The 26,728-nt window shown below is 44.9% G+C and overlaps 1 protein-coding gene across 5 annotated transcripts in view; it reads right to left on the bottom strand.

The window, feature by feature from the left end:
• The window catches only part of THAP7 (THAP domain containing 7), a 357,684-nt gene that overhangs the window by 262,717 nt on the left and 68,239 nt on the right, over positions 1-26,728 (bottom strand). For all 5 annotated transcript variants that reach the window (XM_069638992.1, XM_069638995.1, XM_069638993.1 and 2 more), the window contains exons 2-3: positions 15,243-15,385; positions 14,772-14,979 (exon numbers count right to left, since the gene is read on the bottom strand). In XM_069638992.1, the coding sequence (XP_069495093.1) occupies positions 14,772-14,979; positions 15,243-15,322 (288 nt within the window). In that variant the 5' untranslated portion in view covers positions 15,323-15,385. The remainder of the gene's footprint in view (positions 1-14,771; positions 14,980-15,242; positions 15,386-26,728) is intronic.

Here is a 26,728-nt window from a genome sequence, read left to right as displayed (position 1 = left end):
AGTATACTGAGCTACTCATGTAGAAAATAGGCAGTGTGTGCAACATACATGATGGATGTGCAATATTATTAATCTTACCATGTTGAATAGTAAAATGATACATGCTTCTTATTATAGTTTTGTCTACTGGGCAACATTTAATCACTAGCTAATAAAACCGACTTACTACATAATTGCATTATTCAAAACTAAACACAAACATACAAATATGAGCATATACAGGGAAAATGAAATAAACAACGGTATTACCAGCCAATCTTCATACCCCAACTGATTAACTGTATACACAGAAATGATCGCTGTGCTTCAAAGCTACTACTCCGCTATGTTTAACTATCATATAATGTGACTAGACCCTAAGGAGAGTAGTGTGCATACAATTTGTACAAATATGAGCATATCCAGGAAAGTAAAGTAATTTAAAAAAGGCAGAACCATAAGAAAGTGTTGATAACCTTACTGATTATCTTTATACACACAAAGCATTGCTGTTTTCCAAATCTGTGTTTTCACCTATGCATAGGTTTCATATGCTGTGAGTGAAACCCAAGTGAATTACTGTAAGAACATATTTGAAGTATAACTACAAATATAGTACTTCAATATGAATAATGACTGATTTTTTAGTTCCTGACTGTTACTGGCCTAGATATGTCAGTAAAGGAAAAAAAAGGGAGCCAGACATGTGATTTCATCAGTGATGTCATCAATGACATTTGTGATGTAATCTTTGATGTCCTGGGTGTTAGTCTTTGCAGTGCACAGTGGTGGCGCGAGTTATGGTTGCTTATCTTACCATAACTGGCGAATTTCAAGTGTTTTTCGGTTTTACTTCGAACCATAACGTCCCTTTAACAACGTTTTTTTTACTGAAAAAAAATAAAAATCGGAGCCAGTCCGTCTCCCCCAGTCCAAGTATCTGTTTAGCCTCTGGGAAACCAAGTGGGGAGTTCTCCCCGTATAGATCCAACACCCAAATGTGCGGCCATGTCGTGTCCTGGTTAGGGTGTAATTTATAGCCCAATCCATACGACAGGGTTGCTCTCACACTGATCCAGGCCGGTGCTGCCTGAATAGGCAAGCCCAGTATGGACCGCAATCTGTGCCACTGCACGAGCTTTGGCCCGACAATTGGGTGTCTCTTAATCTCGTCAGAGTTTAGCCAGTGGGATCGCCAGGGCCTCAGACGGTGTGAACGGTGCCAACAGGGACAGTTATATTGATTTCCAACTGGTCTGGTCCTCTGTATTCAGCCACCATTTAGCCCAGCATACATGAGTGGCTAAATAAGAAGTCTAACATGGTGGTAGCGCTAAGCCGCTGTCGGCCTGAATGACTCAAGTCTGAGCTGCGCTTTCTTACCCCTCCAAATAAATATGGATATATAGGAGTCTAGTTCTTTGAACATTTGCTTCGTCAGGACAGATGGCAGCATCATAGCCAGATTGGTGGGATTCACTGCCACTGTCCCTTACCAGAAGGATAAACTCCTTCAAAATGAATTGCTGACCTAAGGAGGTCCGTTTTTATTTTCTGTAAGAACGGGGGATACTTTAGTCCTAATATCTCCTCTAAGATTTTCACGCCCAAATATGTGATACAGCTAAGCTGGAGCTTGAAAGGGGTCACCCCTCCTGGGTGTCATGGGATGTCAGGTCTCAGCGGGAGAATCCGACTTTGCCCAGTTAATTACGTAGCCAGCCATGGGACCGATACCTTGCAGCAACCGACACAGTCTGGGTAGTGAGGGCTTAAATGTAATGATATAAATCAGCAGGCCATATGCATAAAGGGACACCCGATGAAGAAGGGAGCGGATGTAACACCGTTGGTGCCCATACAGGCCGTCGGGTCAGTATACAGAAGTTTCACCATTTTAGTGTATGCACACAGGAAACCATAGGTGTCTAGCACTTGGAACAAAAAGTCCTATTGGACCTTGTTGAATGCCTTCTCGGCGTCAAGTGTTAAGATCTCCTCTTCGGCATCTGCCCCACCTGCAAAACCATGTAGCAGCCGCCGGACATGGTCAGCGGAATGCTTGCCGTGAATAAAACCAGTTTGGTCTCTATGGATGAGGAGTGGGATAAGTTCCTCAAGGCGCTGCGCCAGGCATTTTGCCAGGATTTTCGCATCAGCGTTGATCAGGGAGATGGGGCGATAGGACCCACTTTCCCCCGGGTAGCGTCCTTTCTTGTGAAATACCATAATGTTGTCAGCCAGCATAGAGCGTGGTAAGTGGCCGTTGGCCTCAGCGCCCGCGTACTCCGACTCAAGAGTGGGTGCAAGGCGGTCAGTAAGTGCCTTATAAAAGTAAATGTGAAGCCCACTAGGGTCAGTGGGTTTAACCACCAATAGAAATTGCATGGATTATTTATGATGCAGCGATTGGGGTGGCAAGACCCTCAGCTTGGGAAAATTCCAATTTAGGCAGCTTAGTTGTAGCCAGAAGGGTCAATAGGGGCTGGTTTCATGTACAATGTGCCATAAAATAGAGCAAACCGCACATGGATATGCTCATCCCCCACAAATGTGTTCCCGCCTTGGTCCCGAATGAAGTCAATCTGTGCAACCTGCTTGTTACGCTGGACAAGCGCCATGAGATGCAGGGGTCTATCTCCCTCGCAGTGATATGATTGTGACCAGCTAGTGAAAGACTTCTGGGCGCGGGAAGAGGTCACTCATTTCAGGTCGGATCTGAGCCCAATGAGTTTTGTGCATGCTTGAGGATCGTGTGTACATTTACAATGTTTTTCAGTGGCCAGTATGTCCGTCCTCAATTGTTCTTCCACTCCCCCTAGTGTTTTAAGCTTAGGAGACCATCTCGAGATACACTGTCCTCGTATGAAAGCCTTGTATGCATCCCAGCAGCTCAGTGCGGAGTATTCCGAGGATACATTTGTTAATTAGTTTGCCAAAACCTATCCGTATCCCCCTATGTGTTCACAGAAGTCGTGGTATCCTAGGGCCCTTAAATTAAGACGCCACAGCGGTCTCTTGTGTGGGGCTTTTGGTAGGTCGATTACCAGAAGCACCGGTACATGGTCCGAGAGAGTTGAGGGCAATATGTCGCACTCACAAACGAGATAAGTAGTGTTAGAGGAGAGGAACCAATAATCCAGGCTGAAGTAGCTGCCGTGCCTATTTGAAAAGAAGGTGTAATCTCTTTGCTGTTCTTGGGGGATAAGTCAGGTATCTTTAAGTCTAAGCTCTACAAGAAGGGATTGAAGGGTGGCTAGTTTCCATGGGCCAGTTTGTGAGGTTGTGGAAGAGCTCTGTCGGTCCAGAGCTAGAGCCAAGGCCACTTTAAAGCCCCCCCCCCAATCAATGTCATAGCTCCCATGTAACATGCACACTCTGTGAAGAAGGGCGGTATATCGACTGTGGGTGCATAGATATTAAGAAGGGTAAGGAGTGGTTGTATGCGGCCCTGTACCAGTATATATCTGCCTCCCCATCCACCAGTGCATTGAGAACCTGGAAGGGAACCCGCTTATGAATTAAAATAGACACCTCTTTTCCTGACATGCAGAGTGCACCGCTACCCCAACCCATCCTCTGCCCAACTTCTTAAGATTCTGCCGCATTAAGGTGGGTTTACTGCAGAAAAATAACATCCCCACGTATATATCTCTCATGTAGTTAAGAATTTGCTTCCTTTTAATTGGGTGGCCGAGCCCTTGAATATTGAAGTGTTATAAAGAACGGTCATAATGGCGTCGAGGGGATGAGGGGGCACACTCCCTGGGTTCAATGTCTAGATCACTTCCCTTAATCCACATCCTTGGTGTCAATGGAGATACATATAGAGGGCCGTGCCCTATAACAACTAACACCCCAAACCATAAATAACCAATCGAACACTGTGTCCCAATACCGAACAAAGATAGCCCATGCTTGGAGCTGGTCGGGGAGGATCCGAGGACCCCCACCGTTCCCCATACATACCAAGGCCCCTGCAGGGGGTACAATGATCTGGTCACGAAAAAGAACCAACAACATAGAACACAACCAACTGTGGGGCAGATGAGCCCAGAGAGGCAGATGGTGTTTTGTGTGTCCTCCCAATTACGATCTACCAACCAGCTCAGTTCTGTTCAGTGGAGGAGACGCTGGGACCACCCATCTCAGGGGTACATTGCGTTCTGGGTGTCCTGTTAGTGGCCACCAAAGGGGTGGCACATGGCTGGTTATATAGCAAATGATCAGGGGCGAGCCTGGTTAAACAAAAAGACCCAAAGAGGATTTCATGAGAATTATGACAAACAGCACATGACCATGCTCCGACTATTATATCACTTTCAGACACTTCCCATAGAGGTCCCGCGCTCATTTTTTTTTTTTTTTTAAAAAGGCACTCAACCAAGTTACATCGCAATACATCTGGCAGACTAAGCGGCTGAGGCTGGCCTTAGCGCTGTTGATGGCCCTAGGCAGAAAGGGTATCTGGGCCTTCCGAATTTCTCAAAATATTATGAAGCAGCTCAACTGCGGGTGATGCGTGAATGGCTCACGAACAAGGTGACAAAGCCATGGGTAAGGATGGACCGAGCAGTGGCGCCACCTCCCTAGAGGGACTCCTATGGTTAGAAAAACATGCTAGGCCCCGGAATGTGGGACTCAGTCGGGTATTGTCGGTGACATGCGATATTGGACCGTTTCCTTAAGCAAGGGCACTTGACCACCCGTCCCTCCGCATTCACCCCTATGTTTGGGAACCTGCAATTTTCCAGGGTTCCTTTAAGAGAAGGAGGTCGGCAGGTTGCAAGAAAGTGGGCGACATGATGTTAGAAGGGGATGTCATAGCCTTTGAGGAATGCAAAAAGCAACTTGCCCTGATGGAATGAGACCGGATGGATTATAATCAGCTGAGGCACTGGTTGAAACAACCAGAGATAAAAAAAAAGGAAGCACACAGGGATCTCACACGTTTTGAGAAATTCATTATAACACATACAGGGGTGAAGCAACTAGTATCTCAATTGTATTCTATCCTACAAGAGGAGGTGGCGGACCATACTTGGCCTTACATGTAACGATGGGAGAAGAGCTTTTTGAGAAAACCTTTGGGACAATATACCCAAAATCACTAGATCTATACAATTTAGAGAGTCCTGGTACAAGGTCACGGTGCAATGGCACTACATTCCCTAAAGAATGTATTAAATGTTTCCGGGAATAGTGCAGGAATGCTGGAGGGGCTACTCAGGGAAAGGTGATTGGAGACCGTTAAGAATTAGTGCAGTCCAACTGGTGTGGGACTACGCAAGACATCTCTTGGTATTAGGTAACCCACCTTTTAATACAGGCCTGTACTACACAAGTTGGTAGTGTGACTGACTAGCCAGGTGTATCTTAAGAGGGGTAATGTGAATTGTAGAGCTGTACAATTAAAATCAGTAAATACAAGTATCCAGGTAAACACAAAGTTATAATAAATGAATTATGTATACACAAAAATATTTAAAGCATTCGTTCAAAAGCAGCAATTAGTTGTAACATTAACACCAAGTGAGGATTCAAGTCAGAAAGTGAACAATAAAGCAGGTGAGTAATTCATTCATATGTTTCACATGTTTCGGCACCCAGAGGTGACGTCAGTTGGTCAGTTTAACATGTATATTGTTAACACCTTTGCAGTATTGAGTTTAAGGAAGGAAAGGTTAGGGTTAGATCAGAACAGACTGATCAGTTATATGAACAGTTAGATTGTCCCAAAGGGATGCAGGCAGTCAATTATCCCAGCATTAAAGTGTTCAACATTTAAAACCTTTAAGGGAACAAACACTGCCAAAGCCAATAGGTTCAGAAGGAGGCCTTTAGGGAGCTAGGACAGCCAAAGTCATAGTTCTGATGCTCTTCTTCTTAGAACAATGTTCTTAAATAGTCAAAAGAGAAATCACAGCAACTCAAGAGGAGTCACCTTTAGAAAGCACAAGCTGTAATATCAGTGCAGGTAAATTGAGGTCAACTTGGTGTAGGGTTGAAAAAAAAAGAAATTGCTCTCCCAAAGGTTGGAAGCACCCCAAATGGCAAAAGGATAGTATATCCCCAACCCCCACAGTACCTTTGAAATGAATACGTTGTTCCAGAAGGATGCAAGGCTGCAGACCCTTGTTCTTGTTTCTTGACAAGAGGGAGGACGTCTGGCGGGCTCCTGCAGCAGCACACAAGAGAGGGTCTCGGCAGCAATGGATTTCCGTCGATTCAGCGGCTCTTTGTGGTTTTGGTGCATTGTTCTCAGCGCCAAAGAAGAACCAAAAGCTCTGGTTAGGATTTCCTGCATCCCTCGGTTCTGGACTCTGGTGAGGGGACTCTGGAAGCATATCACTTGCTTCTCTAGGGGCCTCTGGATGCCCACGAAGATCTGGCCGGATTCGGACTTCGGAAGACAATGCACTCACAGATGGTCGAGGTACCCCAGATATTGGGCTTCTGCAGCTTTGGAAAGTCGCAGCAAGTCGGGGATTGCGCCAAAATAAGAGTTTGACGCAAGGCTAGTTGGTCCCACCAGCCTAAGGGAGGAAGCCATCCTTTACAGGTCTTCCCTGTCGATTCAAAAACCGGGTCAGCACAGCTGCAGGGCTTCCCCAGGCATTTCGCGGTCCAGGAGGGTGCTGGTGGCGTCTTCCGCTTTGGATGTTGTCCTCCAGGAGTCGACTCTGCTCTTAGTTCCAAAAACCTTGCTTTTTATGCAAGTACCCATTCATTCACAGCACTAGGCCGTCAATCACAAAGCAGGGTGGTTCCCTCCCTCACTTCCTGCCTTTCTAGACACTGGAGCATGGGTGGGCTTCAGGGCTGAAGCACGCCAAAGCCAAAATACAAAAAGGACTCAAACCTGATGCAAACAGTAAAAGCCCAGAAGAAACTAACCAACAAGAAATGGCGATAAAAGAAGGCAGCGGCCATTTTGTGAACACTGTCCCCCTTTGGTGCAGCACTGCAGCTGAGATAGCAGCCTGCAGATACAGGTCACTAGGTTACATGAGGAATGGGTTAAAGGAGTTACTATGTAACCCCTAGGATACCACATAGGGTAGTGAGTGCTGGACTCAAAATAGAAGGTAAGTAAGACGGGGGTCATATTACCATTCTTGCAGTTCACCTGAGAAAATATAGTTAAACATTTAGAGAAGTCCAAGGAATTTCTCAGTGGCACTGTAAAAAAGGTGCTGTGTGCCACAACGCAAAGGCAGATGCCTATAGAGTTTACTAGACTCCATAAAAATAGTAAGCAACATAGGAAATCATAGTCAGGAAAACACATGAGTGAGTGAGAAAAAGGTCCCACTCAGGAGTACAAATTAAAAATCCCTGAGTCCAGCAAAAGAGCTGGGGGTCTCTAAGGTTAAAGGGAATTGGCACAAAAATGAAAATTCTCCCTAACAGAGACAGAGACATGTGTGTTGGGACTGTCCCGTGTTGAAACCGTTCTGGGGGGGAGATGAGTGGCCAGATACAACAAATGACTAGCGGATCCCAATCCTACTCCCAAAGGGAATGGTTATGTGGCCCATCAGATCTGTAATCTCAACTCCCAACGTAAGCACAGCATAAAGCTTTCATGATCCTTTTGATAGCAGCCTGGTTGGTACTTGCGAGGAAATGGAAGCAGAAGGCACCACCAACAAATATTGAATGGTTACAAAAACACTTGTGGGATAATTGCATTGGAATGGGTGACCTATGGGCTGCAAGGGATAAGGGATAAAATCCGTCAAGATTGGGGAAGGGTCAGACTATCTTCAAAGTGATCACATGCAACAATGGTGCCCTTAAAATGTGAAGCTCCTGGATATAATGTAGAGGACTGAACTTTCCTCAGGGGCTAATACCCATGCAAGCCAATGTTGAACACGATCAGGCGTGGGAACAGGGGTGGGGGGGATGCTTATAAGTGCCCTTTTTCTTTATGTATTGGTCATTTGTTAGGCGCTTATACAATTAGCAACAACAGTTTCGAAGCCCCCCACAGGCCAACAGGGTGGGGAAAGGAGAAGGCAGAAAATGAATTACAACAAAGATAAATAATTGAATTAATAGTACAAACAAATAATGAGAATAACTGGGAGGGGAGACGTACCTACTATGCCTTGTGAGTATTCAGAATGTCTAAGTGCAGAGGGGTGGGGGTAAGGGATAGGTGCTGTGGTGCTTACGGAGAAGTGCTTGGGGTGAAGTGCTAGTAAGAAAAAAACCTGCCATGGGGAGGGTGAGCCTAAGTAAGTGCAGTAAATAGACAGCTTCTGGGATGAGAGATGGGGGGGAGGGGGTTCAGGGCCCTGGGGATCCATAAGGGCCCTGCAAATCAGTCAAGCTACTGTATGATTAACAGGGAAGAAAGGAGGAGAAGGAAGAGGTAAAGAGAATGGTCTTGAGGCTTTCAGAATTTATGGAACCTCCTGCTCAAGACGCAGAGGGAGAGGAAGGCTATTCCACAGGAGGGAGCCTGCCGAAGAAAGATCAACCACCAGCTCTGTGTTTAGCAAACCGATTCACATGCAGGGAGCAAACCGATTCACACGCAGGAAGTTGGTTGGTTTTTTCCTTATGAAAATCTTGCAAACATTAATAAAAACAAGATTTAAAAAAACAAATCCCGGTGTCAAAGCTCATCCACACCAGAGCACCATCACCCTCCAGCCATCTTTCTCGGGCTCTTGAGTGCTCCCGAAAAGTACAATTCTTTTTGGAGCTAAAATTAGAGTAAACCATCCTAACTAAGACATTTGGTGTTTCTATGTTAGGCAGAAACCTGTGCAGTTCCCTTAGGGAACACTGCAAAAGATTTAAGACTACAGGTGTTGGCAGTAAACCCACTTGGTAGCAGTCTGTACCACCCAGATTTACCTGGTAGCTGTGGCTGAGCAGTCAGACTTCCCTCAAGAAGAGTTAGGCAATATGCAAAGTATACTCAATAGGCACTCAGATACAATAATACAAGCAAACACTGACCAGAGCTTTGGTATCAAAGTATATAATTATTTATTAAAAAACACACAGTTGAAACACTCCAGCACTCTTATTGTAAAATATTCTAAACACAGTTACTATTATGATATATACACCCCTTTTTCCTTATTAGATAAATCACAGTAAAACACCACTTATTTTCATACAGAGGTGAGCACTTAACTAGACTGCACTCTAATAAGTTTGTGAGAAAGGGAGGGAAAAAGACAGAAGATGAAGAGGTACACCACTCTATGATCCAGGAACACTGTTAGCAAGGCAGAGAGCAAAAAGTCACTGGTGAGCCAAAGTCCAAAGGCTGGGCCCACTCGTAGAGGGAGCAGAGCACAAATGTGCCCAAGTTCACACAGTTACACTAGGCTTAGAAAGTCTTGCATAGGGTTCAACAAGAGTTTAGAGAGGCTTAGAAAAGTTTAGCCAAGGTGTCCCAGGCTAACCCAGGTTCGAAAGCCGGGGGCTAAATCTACCCCGTACAGTCGGTAGCAAGGGAAGCCAGGCGGGACACGGTACCTTAAGTGGGAAGGATCCTCCAGCGGGGGCAGTTGTTCCTGGCAGTGGGTGCAAGTTGCGTCGTCGTCCAGGGGGAAGAGAAGATCTCGACTTGGAGGAAAGATTAAGGTCGTTGCACTACCAGGGAAGAAACTAGCCGCGGAGTTTTCCGGTTAAAGGTGGTACCTTGGTTTTGCGGTCGTGGTAAAACGTGGTATCCTGGTTGCCGGGGTGCTTGGCACGGGCAAGGCGGCCATGAGGTACGTCGGGAAAGCGAAAAGACGGTGAAACTGGTTATCCCCACCAGTCAAAGGAAGAAGACTCTCCGGCGGGAGATCTCCTCTGTCGTTGGGAAAAGTGGTGAGGCGGTCCAGCAGGGCTCCACCGGTGGTGGTGTCGTGGCAGGTCGGCTCAGCTTCTCCCTCGTCGGATTCTTAGGTCCTGTAGCGACTTCTGAAGTTCCAGTCCCAAAGCCCTGCTTTTATGCAGCAAACCCCCATTCACTCAGCCTAGCTGTCACTCAAACATGCTAAGTGGTGAGCCGGCCGGCTCACCACTTGGGCCAATCAGGATGGAGTGCGACTTGAGCTGCCTAGGCAACTCAGTCCAGGGTGCCTTAATTCCCCTCCACCCCTCCTAAGTACCCCAGACAGAGTGGCACCACTTTGGAGGGCTTCTGTGGAGAAGCCCGCCAAAAAGTGGAACAAAGGGCTCTACTTAGGTTGGAGTCACAGAAGAGAGCACAAACGCCATTTTAGAATCAAGTTTTGGCAAAAAATACCAACCGGAGAATTAATATTAATTAAATAAACCGGCGGTATGTTCGAGGCTACCGTAAATAATTAAATAAAGATAGTAGCCTAAAACAATGGGAAATCCCATAGGAAAATATTCGCGGTTGAATATAAAAAGTAGTATCCACTGCCACCAGCCCAAACTCGATCAGGGGGGACGGAGACGTGCCCCCTCGACTAACAGACCCTGGGGCAATCGAATTGCCCCAGCCAGTATGTCCACAATGATGGTTTGTACTGGTTCTGTTCAGAAAAGACCCAATAGACCATTAAACACTTCTAGATTCAAAGAAACACACTCAAATCATGTCCAAGAGTGAGGGTAAAAGAGTCTCACTCTTGGCAGCAGAAAAAAATAAACCCCAAAAATCCAGCAAAGCTGCTGGGGGACTCACTAGGTTAGGAAATTCAGCCTAAACAGAGAATTCTCCCTAACATTCTACAAAGGTGAAACCTGTTTTTACTCCAGGAAGAGTTGGAACAGTTGATTTCCTTTTCAAACCAGAAGCTGTAACTGTTATCCTGACAAAGGCATTTGTTGTTTCTATCAAAGGCGAACTATAGTCTTAACCCAGGAAGAGTGGGAATAGTTTATTTCTTTCGGAAGTCAGGACATTGCGACAATTATACTAACAAATAAGTGTTATTGCTTGCTTGGAGTGAGACAGTTCTTACACCAGGAGAGGTGGGAACTTACAATTCCTGGAGATAATATAATGAAGCAACATGGACCACTGCTAGCGTGCATGAGTGGGGTAGATCTCCTCATTGGCCAGTTGCGTGCTAGCACTCAGCAGACTTGTTGATATGAGGAGGGGTCCTGAATGCAGACCCCCAGATCAGCAACAGGTCCGAATCGACATGTAGATGGAGTCAAGTATTCAGAACAGTCGAGCAGAGGTTGGCACCCTTAGCCCGCTGTTGTCCCAGTAGAGCCCTGCTTTGCGCTCGACCTCCGAAGACCTGTGAAGGCGCTTCAACCCCTTAGACTGGTGGGACCAATCACTCTTGAAGTCTCCTGGTTGCCCTGCAGAAGAGCCTGTTCAGAGGTGTCCCTGGGCCATCCAATGGACTGTCCAGCTTGAACCTTGGCACCTGTGTAGGGGAGCGTTGTCCTGAGTTTTTCCTCGACCTTTACGGGAATCCTAGTTGGCACTGGAAAGCACCTTCTTGCCAAATTCCATCGTCCTAGCTGCGTTAGGGTGCGGCAGTCGCTGAAAGCGGTTTTCCTGGGTCCCTTCTTGTACCCAGAGACCAGCTGCATCAGCGTTTTATTCAACTGAGACGAAAGATACAGCTCCTGATATAAACCAGACCCGCATCTGCATCTGCATCTGCAGCGCCTATGCACTTTGAAGCCGAATCAAGGGCAGGAAATCATACCTCTGGCGACCCTCTCCAGAGCTTCCAAGTTTGGACCCAAACCGAGCTAAGGGCAGGGAGTACTGAAACCACTTACCAGTGGCCCCTTGTTCATCTATTGTATTGTATGCACAGAAGATCCCTTTTGGTCCTCGCTTTGGCTTGGGTGGCCACCGCCTTCTAAAGTCCTCTAAAAGTTGGTAATAGCGGTGTTCATCGCAGCAGATCCTCCCAGACTCCTGGAACCTGTTTTGAGGCTTCAGAATCCTCTCACACTTTGCCAGCTCCTTAGAAATAGTACTTTGTGACTTTAAGCACGACAGAGCGCTCTTGCGCGTGCATCGAACATTGAGCACGAGCACATGGCTCCACACATCGTAAGGCTGAACTTTAGAGTTATCCATCTCTGAAGTCTGCCAATGCAATACATTTTGCCTGCCCTTTTCCCTTATACGCTTTGGCAGGATTCCGCACTTTAACGCATTGACCAAAGTGACTGTATATATTTTACAAAGTGTGTATGAGTGGCAATGTTACTGTGCTTTTCGTTATTCACTTGTGTTTATTCCTGGGCCTAATAGACAGTAGAATATAAAAATATACAATTTAAGTGTAATTCTTGGTGTCTTACTGTGCGTGCTCAAAGACCTAAGATCACCCCCACTGCTACTGTGGCTTAGCCTTGACGGCTCTCCAAGCTACCGTGAATTGGTCTGGCTATCTTCCCAGAAGTGTTCCCTGTTTCACTAACAAGGGTGGCCTCCTAAACATCTGATCACCCAGCAGAGTTTAGAAAAACATTCTAACAGTAGGTGGTGGTGGAGTTGGTGCTGGTGGTGGCCCGGCAGCCATGTGCTGCTGCTTGATCCTGCTGGCGAGTGGTTTGGCCTGTGCAGGGATGGGGGCAGTTGATGTGGCTGCAGTCGAGGGTCCCACCTCTTCACTGTCTGAACTGTGTTCCGGTTGGAAATGTAATGACATGCGGTTAGTCATCTGGCAGACATGTCTGTAGCCTTGCAATACACTCATGCAACATTGTGTCCCTACATTGCGTTCTACATTTCATGTGTATTGCTTGGGTGCTATTGCTCCGATGGGTGCTCCTGCATTTATGTGCTGGCGGTGCCTGCTGAGTGTGTACACAGTGCATGCCTGTGCACATTGCCAGTTGGCCTGCCAAGCTGGGTTTTTGTTGTGGGTGTGGTGCGGCGTCACTTTCTGACATGGATGATCTTGGCACACATGGGGGCTTTTTGTGTCCATGTGCATGCATGCACGTTTCAACTACATTGCAAGTGCATTGGTACGTTCACTGTGCCTGCCATATGTCAAACCGTTTCTCGTGCCCATTCTGTGCATCTATGCTGGTGGATGCATTTAATTGGGGACTAGATGTACAGGCAGTTATACTTATGGCCATCACCTCTGCTGTACCGACTAGTTGCTTGGCTACCCTCAGTCTCAATGGGTACCAGGCTCTTTCCTCGATCAGTCACCCTTGCACATCCTCCGGGGCTACCACTTACTTAGGGGATGTAACTGTAACCCTACAGTCCCTTGTTCTCCTTGCACAACCCAGACCCGCGCTGCCCTGGCTGCACTTACTCAGAGCATTGCTGTCTGTTTTCCCCTCCCCTCTCCCTTGCACTTCTCGTTCTTGCACAATCAAAATGACACAAGGCCTAGTAAGAGCGTTTGTCCTGTCCTCCCTTGGCTTGACGCGCCTAGAAACACGTGTGTACAGGCGCGTTATGAAGGACTTATCAGTGCAGGATGCTGCTGGCAGTCTCTTCCAGGGCATGAGGTGGAGGGGATCCACCATGCCTCAGGTGGTGGCGCACTGCCTCCTGTGCTTCACAATGAGGCTATGGACCCTTGCTTTCAGGTCAGCCCACCTTTTATGGCAATCACTGGTTCTGTGGGGGACAGTTCCCACAGCCGTTACCCTTGCCATGACTTCTGCCCATAGGGCACTTTTCCTCTGCACACTGGTCTTCCTGTGCTTACTCCCAAACCATTTGTCAGAATGCTGTACCACAGCATCTGAATATGCAGTGAACTATGCTTCTGAAATTGTAGGCTTGCAAAGCCGGAGATCTGGTACCTGGGACATGTTTTGGCAGCACTTTGGGACTGGATGGCAACAGGAACTGGGGGATTAAGGGTGGAATGGGTTTTAAAAACGGCTGCTTCCGGTCTTTCCGTTCCGGCGGTGATGCTATTCCCACCACCGTTAATACAGGTGCTGGTATTACCAGCAGTTTGAATGACAGTATCTGTATTGCTGGCACATGTGTCGGTAATACCGTCAGATTGCTGTTGTAATTCTGGCAATCGCCCAGTTTGTATACTAATTGACCTTTTCACAATTGACCTCGGGAGAATGGACCTAATTTAGAAGGTCAATTAGGACATATGCGGGGGAGGAAACCCCTCGCAACTCCCCACCCAATCCAAAACCCCCTGCAACCCCCCACCCAATCTATTATTTATAATCCAAAACCAACCCAATACATATATAAAATAACTAAAATAATATAAAGGTCAATTAGGACCACTATAATTAGGTCAATTGTAAAAGGTCAATTTGGGCAATACCATCGCCCTGCCGGTAACAGTAATACTGGCACGCTGGTATTACTGCAAATTAACAAGGGGGGTCCTGGGAGTCCCTCTGCCAGACATTAGTCCTGGTTATGAGAGACTTTAGCTCACTATCTTTCACAGAGAAGAAATATCCCAAACATATCAGTCTTTGTCCTGCCCTGGGGCAGTCCAGCACAGAAATGCTAGGCAATTCTCTTCTGAACAACAGTACCAACAGAAACCCCAGACACGTGTTTCGGTCTGGTTGGACCTCATCAGTAGGGTGGATCTGTGCCTCTCCAAGAATGGTATTACTGCCATTTTACTGGTGTACTCGGAACGAGCCCCATTGTAATTAATTATAGAGCTAAGCTGTCCACAGGGTGGAAGGTCCGGTCTCAGCAAGTCAAGTGACGGCTCGGCCGCTCGGGTCACATAAAAGGTAGCATAATGCTTACAGGAAGGAAAGCTGCCTTTGATATAGTACACACTGTAGTAAAAACATCATCAACATGTAACAGGACTTGTATATGTTGACACCTTTTAAAATAAGGAATAGTGTACCTTGGAGGGTTTAACTGATGCAAACAAAGATGGCACAGCAGACTCCCTTAGGCGTACGGTCTGCCCTGTTCGGTCAAAATCCTGGTCCACAAAATGCTGTGAGCATAGAGAGCTGTGGATAGAGGGTGTCCAACTAGTGTCGGCAGTAGAATGGGATTGCGTCACAGCCGATACCCACAACTCTCGTCGGATTGCTTCTTTCGGGAACCTGAAAAGTACAGACATAAGTGCAGGTGATCCATCCAATAATGTGCACCTAGTACATGAGGTGGTGAAGGGGAGGACAACCAGACAGGTGAGGGCAGACAGTGATGGCCAACTAAAATACAACATCCTTTACAAATGTCAATAAAGATTCAAAGCACACTTACTGAACACATTATAAAAGTCACAGAAGGCATGCTCCATACAAGCATGCACCCCACCCCTGTGCCAGTCTAGTTGCACCCTGATCCCTGGACACTCCTTTACCTGTGAAATGTGATACCTCTCCGCTTGCTGGTTGGAGTATGACGGTTGACGCAATTAGCTGCCGAACAAGTCCGCACCATTTCTGGTCAGAGAAGATCAAACGATTTTCAAGGAATTGCATTGCCAGGGTCATCTCGGCCCACCTAGAAACCGTGCACAAATTAATTACAAAAAAAAAAAGTCACAAAGGAATACAAGATGTGCCTGCAATTGGAGATCGAAGAGTTGTGTTGAGACACAATGTGCCACTCTGAATGGTCTTACATTTTACAGTTGAACACAGAGGGAGTATGCCAATTGTCTCTGTTGCACATTGTGAAGAACCCAAGTGCATCCTCACTTCTACTCCCCTGAATCCTATCAGGTGCGCAGGGATTGGCCATTGCTCTTCGATCCCAACCCTGGTGGTGGATATGCAAGGGAGGATCACATAGATGGAGGGAACTTGGGGAGTGGGGAGAGGGTGTCTTTTGGTAAGACATGGTATCCCCCCTTTATCTAGCCAGAGTGATTCCAACATTCCCCCTGCCTTTGTAGGCCATTGTCAGTCCTTGACTCTTAACTATGAACAAAATGTACCACTGTCCTTTTTCCTTAAGAATGGGACGGGAGGAAACTACTAAGAGTTATGCACATTTCCCTGCCTTTACACCACGTTGGTACTGGGACGAGGAAGAGGACTATGGAGGAGTTCCAATACAACAGACAGGCATGTTTCACCAACATGTTTCACTAAGGTCAGGCAATTAATGCAGCGGGCTTACACCTGCAGCCTGTTAACAAGCCACAGGTGTATAAAAGTGGATAGCTGAGATGGTATAAGGAGAGCGAGAAGGAGCTGGTGAGGATCGCAATGTTTGGATCAGGAGTGGGCTGGAGAGGAACTGCTGGAGGAGAGCCGTGTTGAGCAGGAGCAAACAAAAGATGCTGGGGCCAAGACTGGCCATGAGCGTGTACAGACTCCTGCCTTCCCTCCCACCAGGTGCCCATGACAGAGGATGTGGGGCACTGAAGGCTCCCAGGTGCTCTCTCAGCAGCTCCCGCTGTGGAAGAGCAGGCTGCAAATTGACAGAGCGAGCGCGGCTGGCTGGGAATTACAAAGGAAAACAAAACACGGGAAGTGAAGCGAGAAGCCCGGAGGAGCGAACGCTTACTGGTGAGTGTGAGAACAGAAACAAACACTCTTATCGGGGTGCTCCGGGGCTTGGAAGTCAAGGTATTTGAATACTGAGCGAACTGAATTTGATTACCCATGCTATGAAAGGGCAAATGAGATGAATGGGGAATAACAAGCAAGTTACAAAGCAAATGAAATACTTTTGAAAGATAAACATTATTGAATACCGAATTGAAAGATACAATGAACATGGTTACAAAACCCAATGAAGTAATTTTGAAAGATGCAGAAAGCATTATTGAAAACCACACAAACTGAAGAATATATTGTGAATTTATGAACTAAGTTAAGGCAAAGCAGAGCCAGTGATGAACTAGTAAGAGCATTTCTGAATTAAGTGAAAAGCAAGGGGGTGAGAAGGATTAAACACTCACAGAGTGAACTGTATGGAATACCTGTTGTGTCTGAGCCAAAAGACTGCGAAGAAGAATCTACACTAAATGTTCATTCCAGATACAAGAGTCCACAGGCCTACAGGTTGAGAGAGGATGAAACCTGTGTGGGCCAAAGCCTAAAGAATACAGCACAGTGCACAGAGTCATTGGTTACGTTACCTGTGACAGGTGGACCGGGTGGTCCAACAACTGCACCTAGACAGAGTAACCCCTACTTCACAAGCGCCAAGCAAAGCACAGCTATCGGTTGTGTGCCCTGTGATGGGTGGACCGTGTGGTCCGACAAATGCGCCTAGACCGAGTGGCCCATTGGAAATAAATAAGGTGTTGAACTGTGTGGGACCCATGTGGAAGGGAACCCAGTTATCTTTGTGGAACTATTTTTGAACTTGGTGAAGCAGAGAGGAAGCCAAAAAGTTGGAAGCTCAGAACCTTTCTTTCGAACACGATTTACGTTGTTGCCGACATCCCTACACATTGTGTAGATTTAGTTGTGAGGGCAGGCATACGTTTTGGACACAGAATTTACTGACTAGCCTTAGTTTTTTTTTTTTGGAAGGAAAATCCCACCTTAGCATAACGCATGTTAGGCCTTACTCCATCCTGACAAAGAAAATAAAGCTTTTCTTCGAAAGGTGAATCTGTTGTCTGGGTCTTATTTCATGAAGCCTTCACAATATTCACTAGATGTGGACCAACCACTGTGATTCATGCATAATATTTAATTTTGTTTTTCTCATGTGTGAAAAAAGGCATTGACAAGAGCCTATCAGCAAACAGTCAGCTCTGGCACTTTTAACACCCACAAAGCTCCAATGCCATCTTCATCTTATTTATACGTTTACACCTACTCTGTGAAAAGTAACCCAAAAGAAGCAACATTCTCTACAAATCCAATGTTAGAATAAAAACAACTGTAAGAAAATGTTTATAAACTGAAATAAAAAATGTTTAAAAAATCTATATTGGTTCTTTGAAAATTTAGCTTTCTGGTGAATAATGAAAATAATTTGCGGACATCTAACCAAACTAAACCCGTTTCACAGTCTTCTTGAAAGACATTTTGCCCCAGCCTTTCACATTGCCTTTGGGCCTCATTAAAGAACTCTTTATAGCATTTGGATTTCGACAATCAAGATATTGTCCACCTGACCACCAAAGCGAATTCTAGCGCTCCAGGACCAGATGGATTTTCGAATGCCACGCTCAAAGGAAATCTTAAGCATTGGGCTTCCATTTTGTACAAATTGTTTACCTTTTTTTTTTAATGCAATCCACCCCCGACGACCTGGAAATCGTCCCACGTTGTTTCAATCTACAAGAAGGGTGATAGGGAGGACCCTCCCCCCCCCCCGCCCCCCCCACAATCGGCCCATAGCACTTTTAGATGCTTGATTAAGATCTTTGTAGCTGAAGGACTTGAAATAGTCTGTGGAAGCTGTGATCTACGACACTATCAGTCAGGCTTTAGACGTACTTCAAAAGCAAGCTCATCTTTAACACCATTCTGTATAGCTCACTTTCATAGACCTTGCGATAGTCTTCAACAGGGTAAATCATGCCGATTATGGGACAAGCTAATGAACTGGCCTTGTCCCAAGTCTCTTGAGAACATTCTTAGGCACCCACCTCCATACCAACAGTAAAGTTCAGGTACTCTTGGATAGGGAGGGCATCCTAACGGACCAGATGCCTACTCATTGTGGTCTCTGACAGTGGCTGTTTATTGGCGCCCTCTTTTCAGCTTAAACATTTCGGACCTGGGCACTGCTTTAAGTATCAAAAGGCTTCCCGCTGATTTAAGCTCTTATTCCATCCAATATCCGGCCTATGCAGATGATCGTACTTCTGGATAGAACTGCCATAGGCCTTCAATGCCTTTTAAACTATTTCATGACCTTCCCAAAGTCTGTGGTCTACAAGTCTATGGTCTTGATAATTAACCCTTCTAAATCTAAACAAATTACATTTCAATTGTCTATTAATAATCAGCTGGAGGTGGTTGATAGTTGTAAATATTTAGTCTCTTCATTCAAAACAAAAAATGTGCACCATCATCTTTAGTAAGATCTTAACCCAGGTATTGTGGCTTGTTCAGCTCAATTGAAGAAAATAGATCCAAAATATGGTAGTTTCTCGAGGTTACCTGTAATTTAATTTTATAAGAAGGTAAAACAGTACCATGTTTACTTTAAGGGGCACAATAGACCGGTCTCTTACAGAAGGCTAACTTTGGAGAGGATGTTTAAATCTACCAAACAGTATGCCGATTTCAATAATATGCTATGAACTAGGACAATCTCTAGTTGAAGGGAAAAGACTCTTGCTATATGGTAAAATATTGCATCCCTCTGCACATTCTCTGATGGTTGTAGTAAATGACCTGTTGCGGAATTGGTGCAGCCTTAAATAACTGGGTCTATGTAAGCAAAAAGCCTTCTAGTATTATTCAACATAGTTGCAACCGATTTAGTCTCCACTCGAACAGCTGTAAAAAAGAAATTATGGACAATGGATTGGATGGACCATCTACGTATATATTCCACTCACGGTGAAATATAATCTATGTACATATTCCACTCACGGTGAACAGTGTTTGAATCATATCAAACAATAAAAAAAAGCCAGATGTAGGTTTGTCCGATGCCGGCATGCACAGTAGAGGCTGCGCAAACAGAATGCTCTGCTAGAGGGAGCCGTTTCCTTAGGATATACAGTGATCCAATTTGCATAGCTTCACCTGTTGTCACCGCTAGAGGGAGCTGTAGGCTTAGGATACATAGTGCTCCTACTTGTGAATTAAAACCTGCACTTCCGTGTACACGTGCCTATACACTTATCTCAAAATATTTGTTTGAAATTGCCTTCCAGAAATTGAGAGTTAAATTTATGAGATTCATTTTCAACCTTCTCCCCGCGAATGAAGTACTGGGTTTGAAGATTGAAAATGCCTAGGAATAACTGTGTAGATTTTATAAACTGCCAGTTATGTGAAGATTCTTGGGCACCAATTTGTGGCATGCCCTATACTCCAGCCAATACAAGGCATTTTTTTTTCTTCAGCGCTTTGTAAAATGTGAATCAATTTTGTAGACTAACATTTTTGGAATAGAACACGAGTGTGGCAAGTGGGTTTACCGTGTGGAGATTCTGGATCTGAAGACTGGAGAGTCTGACTTTCATTTCCATTGCCATCAGCAGTAAAAACACCATAACCGACGTGGAGCGTCGCAGAGTGCGTTTACTGTGTTTCCTGTGAAGCTTGTGAGCTGAAGAGCTTTGGGTAAACAGGGAAACTCACGCTCTGCCTCCCTCCATTAAACGTATTATCACCCCCACAGATGTCTGCCTTCATGCACAAGTCAATCCCTGCAATACTATTCAACAATAGAGCAAGGAGCAGCTCAGGTGCTACAGCGGACGAGACGCAAGGCGATATAATTCCTGGCGAGTGCGTCACTTACTACCTCTCCAAGAACAACAGAGCCAGTTAAAGGACGAATGCCTGAGCCAGGTATGTGTACTCCAAATTCCCGAGAGCGTTCACATGTCACACCCAAACTTTTAAAGTTGGCCCCCCCACAGCCCAAGTGTCACAGCAGTGGCCTGAACTGACCCTCACCCCTCCCCAAGTGTGTGCAATTGAAAGCCAGGGAGTACTAGATGACCCCTGGTATGGACCAGGCAAAGGGGAAGGGTGGCACAGATCTCGAATGTCAAGCATATGAAGGAGCAGGGGCACTACCTACATTACCAACAACTCCGGTCTGACGGAAGATCAGTGAGGTTAATAAACTTGGCATTACCACAAGTAGCTAGATTGAAGGACTGTAGCTTGGGGTGGAGATAGGTTAAGCCACCCTCAGTAGAACAGGAAACAGACATTGAGGTAGAAGAGGGGTCAGAGTGCAAAGAGAGGTGGACTAATTGAGGAGGTGGATTTGATTCCAAATAGTGAAGGGACACATAAGGAGTGGGCAGTTTCTCCCAAACAGCAAAGAGCCAGAAATCAGAACAGAAGTATTTAAGAGGATGACAGCAGTGGCAAATTATGCCAACTGCACAGGAGAAATGCCCCCCAACCCCCACCATGCACTGCAGATACCTCTTTTGGCAATGAATAAAAGGGCCGTCTAGGAGCAGGCTATTCGATGCAGAACTGACATTTCAGCTACAAATCATGACAATATCCTGGATCGAATTCCAGCTACTGGGGCAATGGCAGAAAAATTAAAAGAAGATCCGTTAAAAAAAAAAAAAAAGAAAAAAAAAAATCGCCATTGATATGAAAAGTATCTGGGGAGGGGACATAAGGAAGATTACATCAAGCGAACCACAGAAAAAGGGAATCTCGGTCCTAGCAGCATGTAATCAACTGCTGGAGTACTAGGCTACAAAACTTAGTAAGGAATTAGAAAGACCCCTAGAAACAATCCTAACTACACTACCCGGCCAAGTGGCACAACAAGAACGAATCAAATTGGGGAGAAGAATGAGCTACACAGAAGGGGACTTCAGAATTGTCGGACTCTGAAGGTGAGAAAGAACACCTCACACCGAAACAGCGAGAGTCACACAAGCAACCAAGTTTCAATCGAAGTCAGGGAAAAAAAAATGTAAAAATCTGAAGCGGATGCCCAAGCAATTTTAATGTCGCCATGAACGATTGCACTCTCCCCCTTCCTAAAGTTATATGAAACCATACATTAGAGTTTTAGGGATCAAGCTGCCATGATGATTGCTACGATACATTCTAAACTTATATACCTAGAAGCCTATGTGACAGCAAAAGCGGAGAATACCAGAAAGAAAAGTGACATAAGAGACCAACAATACTTGAACTCACTGAGGGTCTCTAAGAAAATCACATCTTAGGGAAGGCGTTTAAAAATCTAAAGGATGGACTGGAGATAAAAATCCAGCCTAATGAATGGCGCAGACGGGCAGACAATAAAGATGAAGATTTTAAGGACCCTAACGTAGCCCGGAAGACAAGTAAAATGTCAAATCTAGAAGGACAAAGACAAGAAGTTGGCCAACCGAGGGGGTGATATTTGATCGCTGGCAGACGACGGGGGAACGTGATAAAGAGTGTGATGAATGTGTAGCGAGGTCAACGACCCAAAATCCCAGTGGAGACCAGGAAAAAACCTATGTGGACGAAAGACCAGAAGTACTGCTGGTAGAAGGTGATGAAGAAATAGATCCCCAATGGGAACGGGGAAAACTGTCATGCCCCCGGTCTGTGCGCCTCTGGTATCAATGGAAGGCTGGTAGCCATTAAATGGTTCCACTAAATTTTCCCTGTGCACTCATTTCACGGTCTAGATGTCCTCCAACATGGCATCCGCCGGGAGGTTCTTAATCCATCCTCTCCCAGCAGCCGGCGCGTTGCAACCGCAGTGTGCTTTTCCCTTTGCTGTGGTACGTTAAGCTAGTGTTTTGTTCCACCACAGAACGCCCTGTTCTTTTTGAGCCTTTCTTTCTGGCCGTTCGCCAGCAGCTTCTCTGTATCGCGCCGGTGTAGCGCTTTCTCTCTTGTCTGCTCTTTGGACTCCCTCTTCTCGCTGGTTTCTCAGAGTGCTTTGCTCACATCCGCTCGGCTTCCCTTCTCTTTCCCTGGCTCCTTGCTTTTTTTTGTCTCCCTCTCTCCCTCCCTCCCTCATCTCAGGAGATGCAATGTAATAGGTAGCCACTGTGGCTTCCGCTCGCGGTAGCCCGATCTCCATAAAAATATATTTAAAAAAAAAAAAAAAAAAAGACTATTGGTCAAGAAGACACCTAGTCAGGTCCAGCTTTGACACCAGTACTTCAAGTGAGGAGGGGAAGAGGAGGTCAGTGATTCCGAGGAGGAAACCAAGGGAATTGACAAAAACAAGGCCAGACAACAAAGTTGACTTTGTGATCTTTGGCCCGCCACAGAACAAAAAGCAATTAGCCCGAGAAAATAAGGCCCTGCAAATAAAGAAGAGTAGGAATGAAACACTTAACAAGCCAATGAAAACAAATGGGTCAAGAACATTTCTAAGAAACATGAAAGAAAACCCAATGAGTGCGGAGGAGAATAACTCAAAAAAGATCAAAGAGCAAAATCAAGTAGACGAGAGAGGAGCACCCGTGCCAGCAAGAATATCACAGGATCTAGAGCATGGAAATGAAGCCAGAAGTCCTATAAACCCAGAATTATTGAACATCGCAGTTTATGATGAGGACATTGAAGTCGTGGCCCATTTAAAAAAAAAAAAGAAAACACAAACCTACCAAGAGCAGTTTCAACACGCAATGAAGGACACATTATAAATGAAGATCGCCAAAAAAGTGATAAATGAGCGCAGTCAAATTTTAAAACCCTGGCAGAAAAAACATTAGCAGACATAGCCCACCGTACAAAGTGTGAGAAAACAGGATGAAAAACAAACCTCTAGACATAGGAAAAGAAGCAGGAATCAAACAGTGAAGTGATGGGTGAAATGCTGTCAAATTCACGTGGCCCGAGATAAAAAAAGAAAAACAGAACGAAAAGACAGCCATAAGGAAAAAGAAAAAGAAAATGTAATATGACAATTGATTTTGAACCGCAATAATGTGATGAGGCTCTTAAATAACATTCCAAATTTGAGAAAAATTGAATGAGGATATTTCAATCGTAGAGTTCCTCAAGGAAAGTAAATAAAACTTGGTGTGTCTCCACATTAAGTCTAATATAATCAGAAAATTACTCATCGAAGCTGCACCTAGTCCGATACCGTTACGATTCGACATCTCAGTAGCCCCAATGAATGGGGAAAAGATAGAGGTTCTTGAAGAAAAGTAATTATTAAGACCCCACACTGAAAAAGGGAAGGTGAGTGATCAAGACGGGGGAAAACCATGAAAGGTGCACAGGGCCAAAGGACATGGGTGCATTGGAGTATGAGAAAAACGACTGGATAAGTGTCAACCAGATCAATTAAAAACAACAATTGATCAAACAGGGGGGGGGGTAAAAGGAGTTGGACTACAAAAAAATAAAAATCCTGAAGCACAAGAGGAAAAATCTTTAGATTGGTTGGCAAGCACTTTGGTGGTGGGAAGAAAAAACTGCTAACGCCATACCAAGGACAATAAGATTGTCATGGGTACCTGGAATACAAGGGGTTTCTCCCATTTATTTAATACAGCGGAGATAGAAAACAGGGATTATGACATGTTATGCCTACAGGAAACCTGGCTAACGCACAGCCCCATAATGGATCGTTACAGTATACGCACAAACAAAGCACTAAAGGGACCAAATGGTCGCCCAATTGCTGGCCTAATCACGATAATCAAAAATGGAATAGGCCTGGAGATTATGGAAGGGCTTTCACTAAACCCCTATATCCAATCAACAATCATTGGTCTAAGAAGGGCAGAGGGAAGCACTTGTTGGGTTTAATTAGCATCTACTGGAACGATAAAAGAAACTGAAAAATCTCTGAGCTTAGTGATGAAAGTGATCGATAATATGTACTGTAAATACGTGAATTGAAGACCAAAAACCTGGCAGCACAAGGGAGAAAGATCGACAATAAATTTGGAAGGTTCTCAATTATGCTGCTAACAATGTTTTACCAACAAAAAGCCACCCCTATAATTTGCTATGGAGCAGAGGCTTTGTTGGGTGTACCCTGGAAGACATGGAGACACTAGGGGGAATTTTCTGGCAAAGAGTGATAGGGTTTCCAAACGGTGTCCCGATGGCAGTCATCCGATACAAGCTAGGGCTAGTGCCATTGTATGCGAGAGGGGTATGGTCAACGCTATAACTATTTAGGAAAATAATCTGCAAAGACAGCAAAATTCAATTTGAAAACTTGAAAGGGGGGCGAGAAAGTGACGGAACGTTTAGACTGGTGCAATGGATGTGGAACTATCCTAACAAATTTGGGAGTGTCTGAACTGAAAGTAAACCCAGACTCTGTAAAAAGGGTATTGTGGGATGATTGGAAAGTTCCCCAGTTGACATCATGATAAATTAATTTTTTCTGCACTAACCTATTACCAACTAAGGAAATACTGAGATATAGTAACATGGGAATGTATGACAGCGATAATCTGTGTCGATGCTGTAAAAAAAAAACAGGCTGCATCGTTGAAACATTTAGTCATGGACTGCACAGGGTTAAAAGACTGGAGAAACACATGCTTCGGTGACTTCAGATGGGACACCCACTGGTTGGGGAAGAAAAATGGTTGATAAGGCTATGTGGGGGCACTAATTTTAGGATGATTTGTGGCCTGATAACATTTTTGTAAGGGATCAGCTTTCCATCAGTCTCTCAAAAAAGGGATTAACATGTGAAGTAAACTCGAGTGATGGAATGATTAAGATAATTTGATGGGGCACTAAGAGGTCTCGATGAATTTTGTATTTTACAAGGTCAATCAAGTTTGTAGCATTTTAAAAGGAATTAATTGATGTGTAATAATGAAAGGATGTAACGAAATTAAGTTTGTAATAAACTGGTTACCAACATCTTACTGACCATGGCTGCTTTACATTTTACATCCAGTATTTTAGGAAGAATTTGATTAAATATGGGATTATTTTATAATTGACAATTTATAAAGTATTTATTGTATTTTTTCTGTTTTATGATTTGTGAAACCATAATGCAATAAAGAAACACATTGAAAAAAAATTGCTTTACTACCGTAACAAAACTCTGGGGTCTGGGTGGATTACATATGCATCTGAATCAGTGGCAAGTACATAAAAACTGTCACAAATAAGTTGTGTGCCTTTGCAGCCTGGTTTAAATTTTAATGTGCTGCATGGATGAACAAACTTTGAATCTCCAAGGGAGGAGGGTGTAAGGTTGCAACTGTATGAATACTGGTAGGAGGGTATACCATCAATGGTGTGGTGTTTAGCAAGACCAACCCGAGTGGTCATGCTAGGTTTCCGCAAAAGTTAGAAGCTCCAACTGGTAAACATGAAGGGGCGGCTTAGACATTCTTGTCGGGGTAGACACCAGTATCAGGTACAGATCACTTACAAATGGGACCATGTAAAAGCTGGCCCACATCATCTATACATGTTTATCAACAACCATAACTATACATATAAATACAGGAAAAACAGTAAGGTTTCCAAAGGAGTCACCACCCAATGTGCACTTTTAAATAGAAAATAAAGAGGCTTTCCACTTTTTGCCAGTTTTCTGTTTTTTTCCTCCATAGACTACGGTCTGGTTACAATATGCTAATTTCTCATTCAAGGGACCAACATCGGAAGACCACTATAGTAGCTTTTGGCACATTTTAAATGCTTTGGAGCATAATGTAACAGTTGAAACTTCAGTAAAATATGTTGTTACATTGTCTCGGGAGGATAGCTTGGGGTGAACGTGCTGGTCTTGGAAACAAGACGACGCGGAGCAGCACAGGTTCGATCTCCGGGTCCGCGCTTAGAAACCTCTGGGTATTAAGCGCATTATAAATAACGAATTACAATATTACAATTGAATGTGGCAAGGAAACCAGTAGTTAAATGAATTACAGGCCTAATTCCATGGCAAACTAACAAAATTACCATCACTGATTCGATCAATCCAGCTCTTGTTGTCACGATCCTACTCGTCTGCCACCCAGTACCGCTACATGCTTCTATGCCTTTATTTCCTTGATTTACCTATCTAATTGCATGTTCCATTCCATCTTTTTGGTTAAACCAGCAGATGCATTCTGGGACATGTATGCTGTCCAAAAGGCAGAGGGCTGGAGGACATACTAAATACATTTGTTTGCAGCAAGCTACAAAGAGCTGCAGAGGGCCCGATTGCATTCACCTGTTCCAAGCTACTGCAGGCTAGGCTGCAGAGAGCTGGAGAGCACTGGATTAGAAACCACTGCTGGTACTGCTGCAGGGTACTGAAGCCAGGGCTGAGCTT

Source organism: Ambystoma mexicanum, chromosome 1q (assembly GCF_040938575.1).
Source record: "Ambystoma mexicanum isolate Mex_15411 chromosome 1q, UKY_AmexF1_1, whole genome shotgun sequence".
Lineage (NCBI taxonomy): Eukaryota > Metazoa > Chordata > Amphibia > Caudata > Ambystomatidae > Ambystoma > Ambystoma mexicanum.
This window is presented reverse-complemented; position numbering and strand designations above follow the sequence as displayed.